We start from the raw sequence: 18,898 nt of genomic DNA on the forward strand, positions 1-18,898 counted from the left end.
AGCTGGTATTTCCACATTGAGCAAAGGCGTCCACCCAATCACAAGAAACCCCCAGGGAACTCATGTTTTGACTGTTGATTTTGTTTTGGTACTTTAGGTAGATTCAAGACGACTTTTATAAAGCTCAAAGAAGACTTCAGCACACTGGGAAAAGCTGACAGGGACAAGTTCATGACTAGTTTTTTCATAACAGGTTATTTGAGTAGAAGGTCCATTTGGAAATTGTGCTGGGATGAGATTCCACTTGGGAAGTGCCAGAAGGCATTTTGATTATTCTCTTGGCATGGGTGACACAGAATCTACTGCCTCAGAGCCTCTCTTCCAGCTCCCACTTCCACTTTCTAGAGGATCATTTACTTGCTGAAGATCTGAAACAGAGGCCGTACAACCTGAGAAACACAGCACAAAGTGATGAGGAGGGACCCTCACGAGAAGGCAGGCTTCTGCTGGAGGTGAAAAGAAGTATGGACATGGTGGCCTTGACCAGGGGTTAGATCAGAGGATAATTCTATGCTCAAGATTTAAGAAGTTATATCAACCCAAGTCCTCACACATTTCCCTGTCTTCCTATCTTGCCTCAAAGCCATCTGGACTTGGAATGAATGCTGTGGAATAATCCTGTACACTGTGAATGTGTATTATTCTCATTGGTTAATAAAAACCTGACACGCTGGTAGCTGGGCAGTAAGTTAGGCAGGAAAGCCAAACTGAGAATGATGGGAAGAAGGAGGGCAGAGTCAGAGAGATGCCAGCCAACTTCCTAGGAAGCAAGACATGCTAGAGGACAGGTAAAGCCACGAGCCAAGTGGCAATACATAGATGAATAGAAATGAGTTAATTTAAATGTAAGAGTTAGCTAGTAACAAGTCTGAGCTATTGGCTGAGCATTTGTAAATAATATAAGCCTCTCTGTGTTTATTTGGGACTGGGTAGCTAGGACAGGAAAACTTTGCTTACAAATGAAAAAAGTATTTTTTCTCCATTTAACTCATTAAAACATACTTGCGGATGTACCTACTATGTAAAGTAAAAAGTTTTTAAGATCCAGGTAAAAATATGCTCCAATATAAAAAACAATCTGCCTAGCAACGTGAGAGTACTATTGAGCCTTCCTGATAAATCTCCCCAGAGAGGGGTAAGTGAGACATTGAAGAACAGCCCCATAGAGACATAGATGCTTATAGTGATGCTCAGCACAATTTCTGTAGATTGTTGCACACTCCAAAGATTTATCAGACTTGGACCCTGCTTCTAGGTATTCTTGGTTTGCCCAAAAGGTATACCATCCCCGGCATGGAAGTTGAGGGTTTGTAAAAGCTCAGTGACTGTCACTTGGGCAAGAGCAGTGGGATGAAGTGGGAAGAGTCTCCATGGGCAACGGATATAGGCATGTCAAGGCTTCCCTCGAGCTGATGGAGGGATATTTGCATACCCTTGGCATGTCCCTGGTGTTACATACTTGTACTGTACACTCTGAGAGCATTCTTCAGGGCAGAGGTCAGAGGGAACTGTCCCTGATTGCAGAAAGCACCAGTGAAGTCATCCATGTCAAGGGTCCATAGCATGGCACCTCCCAGGTTGTTCTGTGTAAGCCATTTGGCCTGTTGAAGGATAGAGGATAACAATAGTTGTTTGATTTCTTGAAGTTCAGGGTTGGGGCTTCAGAACGTCCATAGGACTGACTTTACCTTGATATAAAAGCTTTTAACATTATCATAGCCAACCCATTTGTTGCCCTGATAAGCATAGGGCACTTCCTGAGCAGCATCCCAGGCCTCAGTGGCTCCATCGTTAAGGAAGGTGCAAATCTTTAAAAGCCAAGAGACAAAAATATTTTAAATATTATGTCATGCAAGAGAAAAAGGTAGACTTCATTTTTTTCTTCCTTTAATATATGTGTCTAGTGGGGGTTTTCCTTAGTTTTCTAGTGGATTTTATTTGGAGTTAAGAAGTTTGAGGTATTTTTCTTTTGGTGGTTTTGGGGATGAAAGTCATGGCCTTGCTCATGCTACATAAGTACTCTGCAACTGAGCCTCATCCACAGCCCATTTTTTTTATTACTTACTTGTTTTTGTTATAGAGTCTCAGTCTATAGCAGACTTCAAACTGTTGACTCCTTTACCTCTGCATTCTGAAAGCTGATATTACAGCTTTATATATATAGCACCATACTGGACAGAAATATTCATGATGTATCATTGTACACTATGATACATTTTTTTTTTTTTGGTTTTTCGAGACAGGGTTTCTCTGTGTAGCTTTGCGCCTTTCCTGGAACTCACTTGGTAGTCCAGGCTGGCCTCGAACTCACAGAGATCCACCTGGCTCTGCCTCCCGAGTGCTGGGATTAAAGGCGTGCGCCACCACCGCCCGGCTGATACATTTTTTAAAAGTGTATATGGTACTAGAAATTGAACCCAAGGCCATACTAATTAAGGCAAGAGCTAGACCACTGAGTAACACCCTCAGCTCATGCTATTTTTCAAATGCTCATTTACTGTCCATATTTTAGGGTTGGATTTTTAGAACTGTAGTAATATGGGACATACATTCATTTACTCCTTTATCCATATAAACAGACTTTAGAATGCTGTCTGTTGCATGAAGGGATATTATATATTGTTACCTACTCCTCATTTTATTAAATATAGACTATAAATACAAAACTTTCAAGCATTTAGAATGATACTCCGCTTAGAGCTTAGAGCAGACACTGGACAGAATGAACATTCAAATTCAGTAGATTTCTATCCCTCAACTCCTGGGCAACAACAGCACAGCTCCGGGCCTGATATTCACAGAGCACTGTACAGACAATGTACTGACCTCATAATAGGCCCAGATGCCAGACTCCTCTGTATAGGGCCCTAGGACACCAGCACTAGCAGTAGGGGTGCCAATTGCAGTGTTGGAGGGGTCACTCAGAGTGAAGGTTTGTCCATATGCTGGGAATCCCACAATGAGCTTCTCAGGAGCGGCTCCATTTTCAATCCAGTAGGTCATGATGTAATCCTGTAGTGGCAGCATGTTAGCTATAGGCCTTAGGTAGCTGGTGACCTGTGCTGGGGTATGTTAGTTCCCTGTTCTAACTGCTCAGATTATATGTTGGTTATTGATCAGTTTTCTTTTCAAAATACTTCCCTGAAGTTGTAGTTAATGAGGTATATAAGAATACTGCATACTCAAAATTTGATGTTTTAAATTTTGTGATGAAACTTTTATAATTTGGACCATTTCCAGTCTGCATTTGCAACTGTGTACTGTGGAATGGTCTTTCTGTATGCTGTTAATATGTGTTGTTACCATTGGTTAATAAAGAAGCTGCTATGGCTTACGGCAAGGCAAAATAGAGCCAGGAAGGGAATCCAAGCAGAGAGACAAGGAGAAGAAAGGCAGAGTTAGAGGAGATGCTGAGCACTGCCAGGGGAGCAAGATGTAATGGAACACAGGTAAAGCCATGAAGCCAAGTGGCAAAACATAGATGAATAGAAATGGGTTGAATGAAGTTGTAAGAGCTAGTTAATGATAAGCCTGAGCCACAGGCCAAACAGTTTTATAATTAGTATATGCCTCTGTGTGTTTATTTGGAACCAAGCTGCTGCAGGATACAGGAAAACTGATGGCTGCAACTGTGTAGGGTCTTACCACATTGAGGAAGGTGTTGGTACCAGTGTCATTTAGGGACTTGTAGAGGGGACTGTTTTCTCCAGTGTAGCCATCTTGGGAGCCATGGAGATTGTAGGTCATGACCTGGATGTAGTCTAGGGAGCTGTGGATGAAGGATGCTGTTTAAAATAATTTTGGATGGTCATTTGTCATACCTATGCCAGGAAAATGCGCCCTTGCAAAGCCTATAAACAAAGTCCATGGGCAGCAAAGCATCCCAAGGATGAAGATTTCAGAATATGGTAGACCACTTACTGTGACAGTTGGGGGATCTCATAGCCAGAGCGGATGGTGGTGATGACACCAGCTACTGTGGCAGTGATCACCAGCCTGGGGCAATTGTTCTCAAAGGCTTCCCATTCAAAAGCTTCATGCATTTCCTACAGAATATTAAAATAGTACAGTAAGTATATCACAAGTTCATTTCAGCTCTCCTGATAACATGAGTATATATTTAAAAAAATCCCTTTCACATTTTGTTTTACCTTATTCTGTCACCATCTCAACAGTCAGTAGAACAGGTGGTATTAATAGTCATTTAATATTCATGGGGTTTGAGAAACTTCACTATGTCCCACCTAAAGTTGGTCATCCCAAATCCAGATCCCAGGTGACTGAGAGCTTTGCCACCACCACCACCACGTTTCAAAGCCTCCCTTGCTGCGGTTCCCTAAATGGAGCTTTCAGTGGTAGAGAAAGTGTTCTCCTTTTTCAGTAGCTGAAGTATGTCAGGGGACCAACATCTCGTTGAATGAAATGCAAAGCTGCTTAAGGGAGAGGTGGTAATGACTGAGTGACAGCTAGTCAGTGCCAGATGGTAATCTACCTCTTCATTATGTGACTTTAATCTTACATGAAGCACTGGGGTCAGCTCTTACAATTGCCTTATTTCCGAGTGCCAGGTCATCTTCCAACAGAATGCTCACAGAAATTGCCGTGTGTGCAAGTGGCTGAGTGACTAGGACATTTTACTCGACAATGAGGCATTATAAGAAGGGTGTTAGAGCTGTCTTGAAATATTAACCCCATATATTGCAGGCATGTGCTTTTATATTGTGCTGTTGTGGTGGGCTGGAGGCATGCTTCAATTAAAAATAGAGATAGTCTGTAGAAGCCAGGAAACTAGAAAGGGGCCATTGGGGTACAGGGAATGAAGAAAGAGCTTAAAGGGGGGGGGGTAGGATAATAGACAACAGATAGTCTGGAGGGGGAAAAGGGAACAATGGGGAGGGTTTAAGTGTGGAGTGGGAGGTTAGTGTAGAATACAGTAGGGGTAAGAGGAAGGATAACTAACACTAAGAATGTTTGACAAAACCATAGGGAAACCTACTATTTTATAAGTTTCCTAAAACACGTTTATTGAAAAACCTGAATTGGAGTTACCTGCATCGGGGATGGTGTAAAGCCCCTTCCAGAAGCCATAGGTTACCAAACAAAAAAAGCCCAGGGCCAGATGTGGTATACTAGACTTCAAGTCATTGGCCAGGGGGGCGGGGGGTCCCGCAGACCCCCAGGACAACACAGGCTGTTAACATTGCTGTGGGTTACCCACTCGAACTTTATGGTGAGAGCCTATCGATAAGAACATCATACACTGTGATCAAACGATATAGAAAAGTCAATCTGGTGCTGACCTGGAAGCTCCCTCTCTGCCCCGGCTAGCTTTCATGGAGCCAGAAGGTACTTGGAAGGCTGGTGGGGAAGAAAAGCCACCAGAAATTGTACCAGCTGTGACCTGTGTGAGCTACAGTAACAACTGGCCTGAAAAGATATATCAACTAGTGCAATATAGGCATGGATATTATGGAGGCAATGAACACCTTTCTAATGAGCTTAATTCCTGCTCCACGGAGGGGAATTCATGCCTGGTACTGTAAGTCTGGCCAACAACCTGTGAGCTGGGGGGTCATAGGCCCTGCAAATACTGTGTTCCTAGTATTGAACTGCCGCCTAAATAACTTGTGCCCACAGACGAGTGCAGCTCCCATTATGCATCAAATGACAGTTAATGCAGACTCGCAGCTGGTGGAGTGTCCTGCTCTCAATAGGCTATCTGGATCACACCCCACTTCCCCAAGGCTCAGGGAACACTGGAGAAAACGGGGTGAGCCAGAGGTTGGGGGAGATGGCTGAGAAATAATGCCTTCTAGCTACAATAGGGCTGTTGTACCCACAAATTCACAACAGTTGTGGTTGTCTCCACAAGAATGGCACAAGATCAAGCTAATCAACACTTCATTATCGAGAGGGAAGGGTCTCAAGGGCTCTTACCCTTAGGTAACTAAGATGGCTACAGTGGGAAAGAGAATCAATTTTCCTCAGCCTGGTCCGTGGTAGTTTGCCTATTCTCCAGCAGATGGCGCCATACACACACGCAAATCTGAGCAGCGGTCATTGGCCTCTTTAAACAGAAACCCTGAAGTTGGGAGTGGGATGAGGGAAGTCCGGGAAGAATTGAAAGGGGGTAGCGGTGGGGGAGGTGATGAATATGAGCTAAGTACACTGATTTATGTATGAAATTACCAAAGAATAAATACAAACAAAAATAATGGAATTACTGTGTCTGATAATTAGAACTATCAGACAAAAGTAAACTGAGTCAGTGAGTTATTTAGTGTTGAAACTCTCCAGAGGCTGCCCGACAATATGGAAATAATCTGTCGCTGTGGGTATAGGACAGTAGTAGAGATCAGGCCCCAAAGGAGTAGAAAATAGAAGTAAAGAATGGGAATAAATAAAAGCCATCTGTCATCTTTGATTTCATAATCTATTCGTTTTTGCTTGGTGATCATCTGTCTTGCTGACAACACAAGTTCATCAAGTCAAGTTCTTCCCCACGAGCTCTGGATTTGCATTCACCCGATGCATCCTGGCCATTCAGATACATCACAGTCCCCGTGTTGGGGTGTAAAGGAATCAATTCTCCTGCTCTAAACCTACTCTTTCACTGCATTTACTATCTTAACTAACCCATTTATGCCCATACAGTCCTTTAAGGCAGAAAACTGGGGATCTTCTATATTTTCTACTAGAAATTATCCCCAGGTCCTACTGACGTCTATCCTTGAACGTCTCTTCGTACATGCCCTCCTTCCCCAGCGTAGAAGCGCTGCTTTCCTCTGACGCCGGTATCTTCCATTGGAACTTGCTTGGCTTGACGACTCTACTTGTCTGTGGTTAATGTCCGAACAGTAAGTCAGACCCAAACGTTTGGTCATATTTCTCTACTGTGTACAGTCCTTCTCAGCATTCCCAATTATCTCGAGGGAGAATTCCTGATCATTCAGCTAAGGACCCACACGGTCAGATGCTTGTTACTTGTGCAAACTCATACTCTTTCTCCCAATCATTTGATCACTGATCTCCATGTCTTCATTTGGGGCCTGCCCATTCTGACCTAACTGAGGAACACCAATGTTTTTCCAAGACTAAGACTGAGAAGTTCTTACTGGGGTAAGCTCTTTCTAATTCTGCTTCACACAAACTTCTCTGGGTTTCTTTTGTATTCTGGACCTTTATCATGGCATTTATCATAATCATGTGTCTGCAATTGCTGGTTATGTTTCAGTCTTCTGCCTCATAGTTCTTTGAAGCCAAAGATTTTGCCTTATTCTTATTTGAAGCTTAAATCCAATATGTGCTAGAGAGCATGGTTTACTCTAATAACAACAGATTGTGTCATGCAATTATTCCTGGCGGCATTGAATTCTGTTGTCAGATAACACAGGCAGTTATGATATATACTTAGTTACTTATCTGTAGAACAAAGATCATAATACTCATGGTACTTTTATCATAGAGCACTTAATACACAAAGATCTGTGCAAGTTCAACCAGACAAAACACCAGCATAGAGTGGGGAGGTTATGGAGAAATTTCATTCCTAGTGAAGGAATTATTAGTAATTGATAATTTCCAGGAAAAGTTAACTTTCTTTAAGGGTGTGGCCCCTGATAGGTGGGGCATGCTCCAGTCAGTGGCTGTACAACCAAGGGTGCATAGACAACTCTAACTGGAAGTGTGTGTGTGTGTGTGTGTGTGTGTGTGTGTGTGTGTGAGAGAGAGAGAGAGAGAGAGAGAGAGAGAGAGAGAGAGAGAGAGAGAGAGAGAGAGAGAGAGAGAGAGAGAGAAATCAGAGGTGGATTTGGGAGAAGATGTATGGTATCCTCAAATGTGAATCTGAACCATCATTCCTAAAACAATATGAGATATCTGGAATGTAATTGTGGAAGGGGTATGTAATACAGCCTGGTCTTCATAATGCTAAGATTCTGTACTTCTAAATTCAGTTGAGTTTGGTTTTACTCTGTAACCACCCAGTTATCCTTGGAAAGAACAGACGTTCAATCTTTTAGAGCTGAAGACACTCATGCTTTTCCTGCTTCCCTACCTGCACGAGGACAGTGAAGAGATGCTTGTCCTTAGTAGGGCTCCCATGAGACCCAGGGAACTGCCAGTCCAGGTTCAGCCCGTCAAACCCATACTGGCGCAGGAATTTGATGGCTGAGTTAATGAAAGTCTGGCGGTTGTGAGGAGTGGAGACCATGGCACTGAACCTGAGAGAGTCCAAAAGAAGGCAGGGTAAGGCCTCTCCGACATTAACACATCAGAATAAAAACACTTTACAGCCCAAAGTCTACCTCTGAGCCCTTCACTAGGATGCCTCAATCTGATGAACGCTTGCTCCTCTTTTTGTCCCAGCATCCCTTTGCAATCACTACTCTTGTCAGCCTCAGGACTCAGCATCCCCTCTGTGTTGTTATCCCTTTTATTTCCATTGTCGGGCAGCCTCTGGAGAGTTCCCCAAATTATCTTTGTTTCTTTGGATAGCCAGCCATGACAACTTACCGTGTTGTCTTCAAATACCCTCCAAGTTCATGTGCTCTCTAAGAGTCTTATTTATGAGTAGACTTTTGATTTCCCTTCTCCAACAGACAAAGAAGTTGTACAAGACCTTCCTGAGCCACTGTGACCCTGAAATACCTTAGGTAGATGCACTCTGGGAGCAGGTAATTAATGCTCAAAGGATGCTGTATTTGAATACCCACTTGAATTTGACCATTTGATGTCATAGTGATCTTTTCAATATGTTCTGCTTAGAGGTAAGGTTCCAGTCAGTGGACAGAGTTAACAGTTCACTCATGGATCCCTTCAGCAGCTTCTCGGACGTTGTGAAGGACTGCAATAGATGCTATGCTGGGCTTGCTTGCTTTCCGTTCAGTGAACGAAAAAGTGGCTTTCTAGAGAGAACTTACGGGGCAGGTCCAAAGTCCCAGCCTCCAACGGCCAGGAGGGTTTTCAGCTGAGTGTTCCTTAAAAGCAAAAGATAAAAATGATTTTAAAAATCCATGGCCCCCTATTTAAAAGAGCTGGTAGTATTCAGTATTGTCCTGACATGATATGACACACATTAGTACAATTTTCTTCCATTACCATAAACTTTCTCTTTTTTTTTAAAAAATTTATCATAATTGTAATTCAAGTCCCTGAGGAAAATTTGAATTGTAGAGTTGTGTTTGTTTTTTATTTTAGGGTAGTGACTGACAATAATTATGGTGTCTATAACTTAAAGTATAATCAGCCCATATTCTTTTCCATTGGATAAAATAATAAATATTGTTTGAACATTATTATTTTCCCAGTCTCCTTCACAACAGCATAAATTTGTCAGGCTAGAATTACACACATTCTTGAGAATACTGACTATGAACATCAACTCCTATAAGAAAATTCTAGGTTTATTGCACCTTTCTTAGAGATTCTGATTTTGTGTGCTAGGGTAGGTCTGTATGTTTTTTTTTTTAAAAAGTGGTCCATGTAGTTTTGTTGCAAGAACTGTGTGGGCCACACTTGGCACCATGCCTGGTAAAGGAGTTTACTTCCAGTTTGGGATATAGCATCTGTTCATCCTGCTGCACTCATGATAGTGCCATTACATTGGGAGAAGTCACCTGACTCTTCCTTCTTGCTGATGTGGTCGAACTGAACGAATCTGCTAATTACTAGATATGAAGCCTTATTTGGTTTTTACACAAAGAAGAACTCTATTGGAATATATCAAATTGTTCAATTTGTGGGCCCAGTGATGTCTAAATTCTAACATCATCCACTTCTTGTTTCCTGATATAAGTAGCAGAGGTTGGTTGGAGTTCCCTTTCCCCACAAACTCTCCAAAGAAGACAATGAAAGGAAGAAACATAGCCCCTATTTTTCATGTGCTAGTCATAGTAGTGATGTGACAGATCATCTACATCCTTGCTACTTTACACATAGCTCCTAGACTGGTCAGCATCATGTACCAAAGGTTTACCAGAAATGTACCATCTTGTCCACATGCAGAAGAACAAAGGGGTTAGACTGATGTCTCATACAATATCCAAAAATCAACTCAGAGTGGATTAAAGAGCTAAACACAAGATTTGAAACTATCAAAGTACTAGAAGAAAATATGAGGAGAGCTCTTGGAGAGTGGCCTGGGCAGTAACTTTTAAGATATGGTCCCCAAAGCACAGACAACAAATTCAAGAATAAACTGAAATAATTCTGGAGAGAGAGATAGAGATAGAGATAGAGAATGAAATTATGAACTCAGGAGTTAAAAAAAAGACATAATGGAATTTTCAGGCAAATGGATGGAACCCGAAAAAAATCACTGAGTGAGGTATCTCAGACTCAGGAAAATGAATATGGTATGCATTTGCTTATATGTGGATATTATATGTGAAGTTAATCCTAGCCAAGCTATGACAGAATCAAACTAAATTCTTAATCTGTAGGCCCACAGATGGTAGGGATAGAGCAAGGGACTAGAGAGAATATACTCATTAGGAAAGGGAAATAGCATCGAGAGTTATGGATGGGAGGCTGGAGTGAGAGGATCACATGGGGAGGGGAAGAGGAGAGGGGGTTGTAGAAAGGAATAAAGGGAGAGATAGCTAAAATTAAGGGGCATTTTGAGTGGTAGTATGGAAACCTAATACAGTAGAAATTTCCTAAAATATATACATATGTGAAGGCAATTTAAATGAAATTGCTGAATAATGGGGGAGTCCCAACTAACCATCTCTTGTCACTAAACGAAGCTCCCAATACCAGGATTGGGTTATAGCTATTGAGTTGTTGGCCAAAGGAGCACTACAAGAATCCCCAAACAACTCAGGCTATGTGAAGACTATATAGGTTGCTCTCCACAAACTGACAGCAAGACCTCATTGCTGAAGACAACAGCTACACAACTTATTGAACATGGAGATGTCTAACTGGTGCCTACATAGAACCTTCACCCCCTATATTGCAGCATCTTTGGTACAGGAATGTACTCTGCACACTCTCAAAAAGAGAAATGTAAACGTCAATCCAGCCACAAACACTTTATCTATAATGGTGTACTGCCTGCAAGATAAGCTAGGGCAATGATGGCCCAAAGCTTGTGGGAGTAACGAACTAATAATGGATCTGACTTAAGGCCCCCTCTTTGAGATGGAACTCTTACCAACACTGACAGGTAACCAAAACCTGAGAGTAGATAGCTCAGGGATCTAGGGTAAAACCAAATAATACTGATATAAAAGAAGAAAAATAGCAATAAAATGACTCTTAATGATATTCTGCTATACTCATAGACGAACACCGTGTTCAGCCATCATCAGAGACGCTTACTCCCAAAGCAGATGGGAACAAATGCAGAAACCCACAGTCAGACATTATGCAGAGAGCGAGAGACCTTGGAACACTCAGCCCTAAATGGGATGTCTCCATCAAATCCCTCCCCTCAGAGCTCAGGGAACCCTATGGAAGAGGGCGTGGAAGTATTTAAGAGCCAGAGGGGATGGAGGACACCAAGAAAATAAGACCCTCTAAATCAAAATGAGCAAAGCTCATACAAACTCAGTGAGGCTGAAGAAACATTCACAGGGCCTGCATGGGTCTGCACCAGGTCCTCTGTATTTAGTGTTCTTACGGGATTAAGAGTGTGCAAACCAGTGAGTCTCTGGCTCTTGTGCCTTCTCTTGTGCTCTTTTCCTTCTCTTGCTCTGTCCTGTCCAACTTTGATATAGCTTTTGTTTTATCTTGTTATATTAAAAATGAACGAATGAATGAAAACTTAGCCATTAGGGCAAAGGTTAACAACTGAGCTGTCATTATATCTGCTGGGAGAGGGAATATCAGTTTTCTCTTACACAGAAATATCTGAGTACATCAACCACTCCAGTACAGGCCTCATGTTCATGAGTAGTTGACCAGCATGTAATGGAATCCACATTTTTTTATTTGGTTACAGTTTGATTTTTTTTTTTTGGTGTTTTATTTTGTTTTCTTGTTCTTTTTTTGGGGGGGTTGTATTTTTATTTTTGAAAAAGAAAAAAAAATGGGTAGGCAGGGAGAGGGGAGAGGATCTGGAAGGATTTGGGGGAAGGGAAGAATATGATCAAAATATATTTAAATTTTTTAATAATGAAAATATAATAAAGAAAAGGATACGACCCCTCATATGAAAAGCCGTATAACTGATCTATGAAAATTTTAGCAATAATTTTTTTTGCAATAATTTTTTATAACAGAGGTTTCTATGACTGAAATTGGAAACATCTGTATACTTGTTTGAAAGTATCCTGTTTTATGTGTTTCAGGGTAGATATTTATGACACTATCTACTTTTACCATAACTGCTCAAAATTCGAGAAATCAAAGTTTGAATATATAATCAATTAGATTTTTTGCCTCACATTTTTCTCTCATATGTGGACTCTAGGGGTGTGTGTGTGTATGTGTGTGTGTGTGTGTGTGTGTGTGTGTGTGTGTGTGTATGTGTGTGTGTGTGTGTTAAAAATAGAAATGAGGTTGACAAGATATTTAAATAAGTTTTTAAAGAAATTGCAGAGAAAGTTTGGATCTCTAGATCCCATGAATTCCAGGTAGGCTTAGTGGCTAGCCTGTAATTCCAGCCTCAGAAGGCAGAAAGGGATCCCTGGAGCAAGCTGGCTAGGGAGAAAAGGCATATGGGTGAGCTCTGGGTTTAATTGAGAGACCTGCTTCAGCCTTGGGTCTCCACATGCATGGACATTCACAGGTACACTCACACATGTGTGGTAATACACATAAAGGCATGCATATAAACACTCACTTACACTCACACACCACACACACAGAAATGGAAAAAGAAAAAAATAGAAACGTGACTATTAATGTAGGAAAGGAATTTAAGGGACAGAGAAAAATGGAAATAATAGAATACAAGAGACATGAAAGTAGAAGGTGGACTACTTAGTGGGGGGACAAAGATGAGAGAGAGAGAGAGAGAGAGAGAGAGAGAGAGAGAGAGAGAGAGAGAGAGGGAATGGGAGAGAGAAGGAGGAAGGACATGGATAAATATACACAAAATATTATGGTGTAAATGTGTGAGTTGCCATAATGAAACCAGTTACTCTCTGTGATTACTTCAGAAGAAATGAAAATGAATAAAACCACCCATGAACTTTAGAAGGGGAGAAAATATTTGTAATCCATACATCTGAGAAAGAGTTAGCATTCAAAAAAATCAGAAATTGGAAGAGAAATCATCATTTAAAAATGAGAAGAAATCTGATTAGACATTTCTCAAAGAAGGTAAAAGCCTAAGAGTACGTGTATGAAAACAAACAAATGAACAAACACAAAAACCCTAAACACCATTGCTAATCAGAGCTATAACCACATTGACTTATCACCTAACACGTGTTAGAATGGCTAACATCAAAAGGTAACTAATACCTCAAGGATGTATAAAGAATTACCAAAATACTATTGACTTAAACACAAATAGCAAAAGCCCTAGAGAAAGCACCGTGTAGATTCCTCACAAAATACAGACAGATTGCACATGATTCATCAACGTCACTATTCAAAGAAAATGAAATCAGTGTCTTGAAGATACAGCACTCAGATAGTATTCATAACATTGAATAATAAGATCCAAGATATGGAATCCCATCAAGTGTCCACCAATGGACAAGATCCTAGGTTGGTGCCTTATCCAGTTGTTATCATAGAAGCTTCCTCTGGCAGCAGATGGGGGCAAGTGAAGAGACCCACCACCAGATATTATGCAGAGAGAGTCTAAACTGGAAGTTTCCTTTGGATCCCTCCCCTAGGAGATCAGGGAATCCCCAGGAAGAGGGAGAGGAAAGATTGTAGGAGTCAGAGGTTATGAAGGACACCAGGAGAAAGAACATGACCCACTGAATCAACTAAGCAGGGTTCACATGGGCTCACATGGGCTCACATGGGCTCACATGGGCTCACAGAGACTGAAGCAGCAAGCACAGCCTGCTGGGGTCTTCACCATATGTGTTATGCTATGGCTGCTAGCTTGGTGTCTTTTGTGGGACTCCTAACAGTGGGAGCATGTATATTTCTGATTCTTTTGACTGCTCTTGGGACTCTTTTCCTCCTATTGGGCTGCCCTGTCCAGCCTCGATATGAGGCCTTTTGTCTTGTCTTATTGTATCCTGCTTTGTCCCATTTGACTGTTGTCTCTTGGAGGCCTGTTCTTTCCTGAAGAGGAAACAGAAGAGGAATGGATCTGAGGGAGAGGGGAGATGTAGGAGAGCTGGAAGGAGTGGAAGGAGGTGAAACTGGTCAGGATGTATTGTATGAGAGAAGAATTTATTTTCACTAAAAAATTGAAAAAAATTCAAGAATATTTTAATAAAAAATTCAGTGAGACAGGAAGAAAAAGTTCAAGAGACCTTTGTGTAAAAAACATTCACCACAAAAAAGGTAAGTGTGTGAAGTAAAGATATGTTAGTGAGGTCATGAACCATTCTAAATGTAGGCAGCATTCAAAACTCATGTGTGTAATAATTATATGTAATTGATTTCAATAAAAACTGATGACATTGGCTGGGTCCTCATCCCAAACCCATGGATTCTGAACTACATTGAAAGAAGCATTTACATGTGGCAACTATCAACGCAAGAGACACAAAATCAGACAGTCTGCTGCCATTCTCTGACCTGCTTTTTAGGGCATTTAAAGCTTGATAGTCAGTGAAGTCATTCATGCTTTTCATGGTGATCTTGTTGTTCCGCATACTAGCAAAGGCATAGATGAGGTAAGAACACAGGCAGGGGTCAATATCAGCAGGACTGAAACTTCCCAGTCTTGGCCTGTTCCGGGCCACATTATTATAGTAGCACATCAGCTGGTAGGAAGAACCTGTGGACGGTGAGTAAGAACAGTGGCCTGATGTAGATGGTAGTGAACTCCGTTGACGGTTTGGCCCTGCCTCTTTCCCTTGCTGGGCCTCAGGCACCTGTTCCCTGGGAAGTGATAATGTAACCTGAGTCCAGACATTGCAATTTAGACACCAGGCACTGACTTGAAGTTGATTATTGTAACTGCGACATTCATTTTTGAATCTTGGATAAGTTAGAAGACTAGTTAGATGGCATGCCACTGTTTCTGTGATGCTCAGCACGAGCTGGCTTGTTAATGCTAAGGTGGGCACACCACAGAGGTCGACGCTGATAGCTGAGCTGAAATAGTCAACTCCCAACAGTGAAATTCTATCTCTTTCCCTCATTGGTTTATCTCTTGACAACTTTTTCAAATAAAGTCATATGAGAGTTTAATTTAAAAATCCCAAATAAGAAGAAAGTACATTAAGTAACTCTTAGAGATTTGAGGCTTATGGTGGGAATAGGTTTTGTAAACAATAAAATGTGAAGTCATGACATACCCAGGTGAGAATTCAGCAGAAGTGCCAAACCTAGAGAGATAGAGAGAACAAACATTTACTGTGAAACATTTGCCTGAATCCTTGAGTATCAAACTCCAACGCAGTAGGGCCAATCTACTGGCCATAGATTGGAACAGCCCAAGTGAAACTTTGCAGCCATTTCAAGGGGTGGCATTTTCAGTGAACAAACATTTCAATCTACTCATATGACTTAGTGGAAAATGGCAATGGCCATCCTTGTCCACTTTCTGTGTCCTAATTAATTGTTACTGAATGTAAAGTTCACAGAACTAATACTGTCTGAAATTACTTCAGTTTCCTTTACTTAGTAATCACCCCTTTAGACTGTGTGTCACCTTCCAGAGTTTGAGCCCAGCTTTCTGACAGTCAAGCCATCCACCAAAGCAGAGAACAGTATTCCCACAGTCTGAGTTGTTTGAAGCATCTTTGAAGAGACCTTGCTAGAGGAACAAAGATGTGAAGTTCCAGGCACCTCTCATTGGCTTCAACAGAGCAGGTTTTGAGACAGCATGTCTTACTAATTAGCCCAGACCAGCCTTGAACTAGAGAACCTTCTCCCATGTCTCTTGATAGCTGGAATGATAGGCCTGAACCACCATCATGTAACCAGACCACTTCTGAGTCTTTTATGTGTTGAGCTTCAGTGTTCATCTGAAAAAGTTTCTGAAGCTTAACCAAGTTTAAAAAGCACAAATTTAGAACTACTAGGAAGATTTCAATGACTTGGCTCAAAACCACTACCGAATAAATCTCTCTGAATGGTTGTCTGTGAGCAACACTTTTACTCCATCAGTGCAGCAGACCTATGGAGGATAAACGAGTAATAAATCTGAAAACAGTAGAATAAAGACAACTAGGATAGCTGCATCTTAACTTTCTACTGATTTTCTTCTCTGTAAAAGCTAGTTCTAGTAAATAAGTAAATAAATATAATGCCAATTAAAGGCAGATAGTATAGGAATATGAATGTCTGGACAAAATGGGAACCAGCAGAAAAGTATTGTTAAAAATGAGCCACTTTTCAGGCTATGCCCGTGTCATCAGTGAAGGCAGAAGAAGAGTTATCACAGCCGTGAGGTTAGGAAAACCAGACTTCCTGAATGATGGAAGAAAATTTGAAATGATGAAAGAAGAACAGTAATGCATAGAGCTGTAGTGTGACGATGCCTCATGGTTGTCAGATCCTGAGAACAAAAGAAGACAGGCACCATTGAGTCTTTATGTCTGATTGCCAACTCACCTGTGACAAGAATGAGCTTGCTCATGATGTCTTCAGTACTGCTTCAGCAGAGCCTCAGTTGGCTTTTTAAACCATTTAAGACTGAGGTAATCCCAAGGTTTGTCAGGTAGAAAGTGTTTACTAGGATGTACGTGACTAAACAGTAAACCACCAGCTTTCCTCCCCTACTGACTCACTTCCTTTAGTATCTCACTGCTACCACCTTTCCTGTTTTGTGTGATAAAACAATGATGTGCCTTAGCCGTCAGGTGGAGACAACCAGCACAGGGAGTATTCATTCCCTTAATTTCATTTTTTGGCAGTTCCCAAGCACACAGCGCTGCTCAGGTGCTGCAGTTAAGTTTTATTGCACTTATTTCATTCCTGACATAAGATAATTTTCTTGCAGGAAAACAAATAATAAAACCACTTCACATTTTTTTTCTGTTTTTAAACCCCTCTTCTTGGAATCATTTGCATGTAACTCTTGTGGTCAGTGCTAATGGACCTTCACTCTTTAGGGGCCACATTTTGAATATTGAATATTGTGTGCACACTTGTTCTTTGGAATGAATTCCAGTAATGGTTATAAGATAAATTTATTTAAGAATGTATGGGCCCTGAAATGTTCCTTCTCAGGCTTCTACCCTCTTAGTGTTCTGTAGCATAAATTGACATCCAGGAGTTGTTGAAAAAGATTTGCGGTTGCCAATACATAAAGATGATGGTATTGAAATGTTTCTTTTACTAGAAATACTTGTTACTTGATTATTTCTTGAGTTTTAAAAATGGAAATTAATTCATTATAGTCTTCCCAAACACCATCTTCTAGTATGATCTTACATTAAATTTCCGTTTTAGTTAAAATGGTGTGCTTAATACCTCAACATAATTTGCGTGCCTCTGTCAAGCTGTTACATCCTCTCACATCTTACTTTCTACCCCAATCATAGAATTCAAAGTCCAGATCAGACCCTGTCTTTATCATTCATTGATGCCCTTCCTCTTAATCCTTTTATGTACTCTAGTCCATGTTGTCTGTACAGCTTATGACTTGTGATAATATCTAGAACTCAAGTAGTAGGCAAATGTATGGCCTCCTTGTACCCCATCAGAGTTACCATGAATCCAGGCTCCTTTCATCATTTGATACATTTGAAAATTAAAATGTATCTATTCTGCTACAATAACTATGTCTTCTGTAATGGTTTCTGTCTATTTCAAAGAAAAATTTCCTTGAGGAGAAGGGGAAGACAACATTTATCTGTGGGTATAAGGACAGGTATTTAAATTTTGGTTAAGGATACTACTGGTTTAGTAAAGTGGAGGTTGTAGGTTCTCCTCCAAGATTCATTACTTCACTAGTCCTAGGTACATGACTAGGTTTCCAGTCACTATAGAAAACCACAGTTGATCAAAATGTAGAGTTGTTTGGCCCATTGCTGATACATCTATAACACAATTCCTGCACCTAAGGCTCAGGGATCATTGCAAGAGAGGGGGTAAAAGGATTGTAAGAGCCAGAGGAACAGGGAGTTTGATGTGAGATTGTGTCTTCTAGAAATGTCAGAACTTCCACCCATGAAGTCTCACAAACATGGCTGCTTAAAACATGACCTGAACAAGAATGACACCAATAGAACATGATAATGTGGATGGGGGAAAACTCATGAAGCCTCAACCCTGACAAAGAACTACAGTTAGCTAAAGAATGCTGAGATATAGTATTTCCCAGGAACAGTACACCAACCAATTGGTTGTCCAATACCAAATGGTCAGTCCTGAAAAGTATATGTAACAATAGACAGACCAAGCATATTGTATTCATGTACTTATGAGTATTATGTATAAATACATACACATATATGTATATAGCAACAATTCAAGAAAAATGGATTATAACTATGAAAGAGTGCAAGGGGAGTGTATATGTGAGTGTTTGAAGGGAGGAAAGGGAAGCAGGAAATGATGTAATTATACTATAATCTCAAAAAAATTATTAAAAAGCTAATTAGATCTTGAGGATTTGGTTCCCATCCACAGAATCAGACAAAGTATCTTCATGCACATTTATGTTTCTACAATTCTATTCTTAAAAATGGATGGAATATACCTAGAATCTCAGTTATGGATCCCCAGTTTGTCCTTCCCCATGCCCTCCACCCCACCCACAATAATGATTTAGGAACACATGGAGTTCTAAGAACTGGACCCCATGCACGAATTTTCCCACCCCTGAGGCAGTCTGCCTACTTGGCAGCCATCCCAACCA

At 41.0% G+C, this 18,898-nt stretch overlaps 1 protein-coding gene across 1 annotated transcript; it reads right to left on the reverse strand.

The window, feature by feature from the left end:
- Positions 1-270: 270 nt before the first annotated feature.
- Positions 271-16,672, reverse strand: LOC128105895 (chitinase-like protein 3). Its single transcript, XM_052731206.1, has 11 exons — positions 16,648-16,672; positions 15,387-15,416; positions 14,662-14,863; positions 8,922-8,978; positions 8,057-8,222; positions 3,922-4,046; positions 3,646-3,769; positions 2,827-3,012; positions 1,689-1,808; positions 1,460-1,601; positions 271-389 (listed from the first exon to the last, which is right to left on the reverse strand). The coding sequence occupies exons 1-11, from the start codon at positions 16,670-16,672 to the stop codon at positions 271-273; spliced, it is 1,296 nt and encodes a 431-aa protein (XP_052587166.1).
- Positions 16,673-18,898: the final 2,226 nt, after the last annotated feature.

This window comes from Peromyscus californicus, unplaced genomic scaffold (assembly GCF_007827085.1).
Source record: "Peromyscus californicus insignis strain IS unplaced genomic scaffold, ASM782708v3 Scaffold_9__1_contigs__length_137607984, whole genome shotgun sequence".
Classification (NCBI taxonomy): domain Eukaryota; kingdom Metazoa; phylum Chordata; class Mammalia; order Rodentia; family Cricetidae; genus Peromyscus; species Peromyscus californicus.

What these genes read in the sequence shown, in the direction of transcription:
- LOC128105895 (XM_052731206.1), bottom strand. Translation starts at nt 16,672, where the DNA reads ATGAGCAAGCTCATTCTTGTCACAG. An exon ending in TCTGCTGAATTCTCACCTGG is followed by an intron (nt 14,864 to 15,386) that starts GTATGTCATGAC and finishes CACCGTCCACAG; the next exon opens with GTTCTTCCTACCAGCTGATG. An exon ending in GAGATCCCCCAACTGTCACA is followed by an intron (nt 3,770 to 3,921) that starts GTAAGTGGTCTA and finishes CTTCATCCACAG; the next exon opens with CTCCCTAGACTACATCCAGG.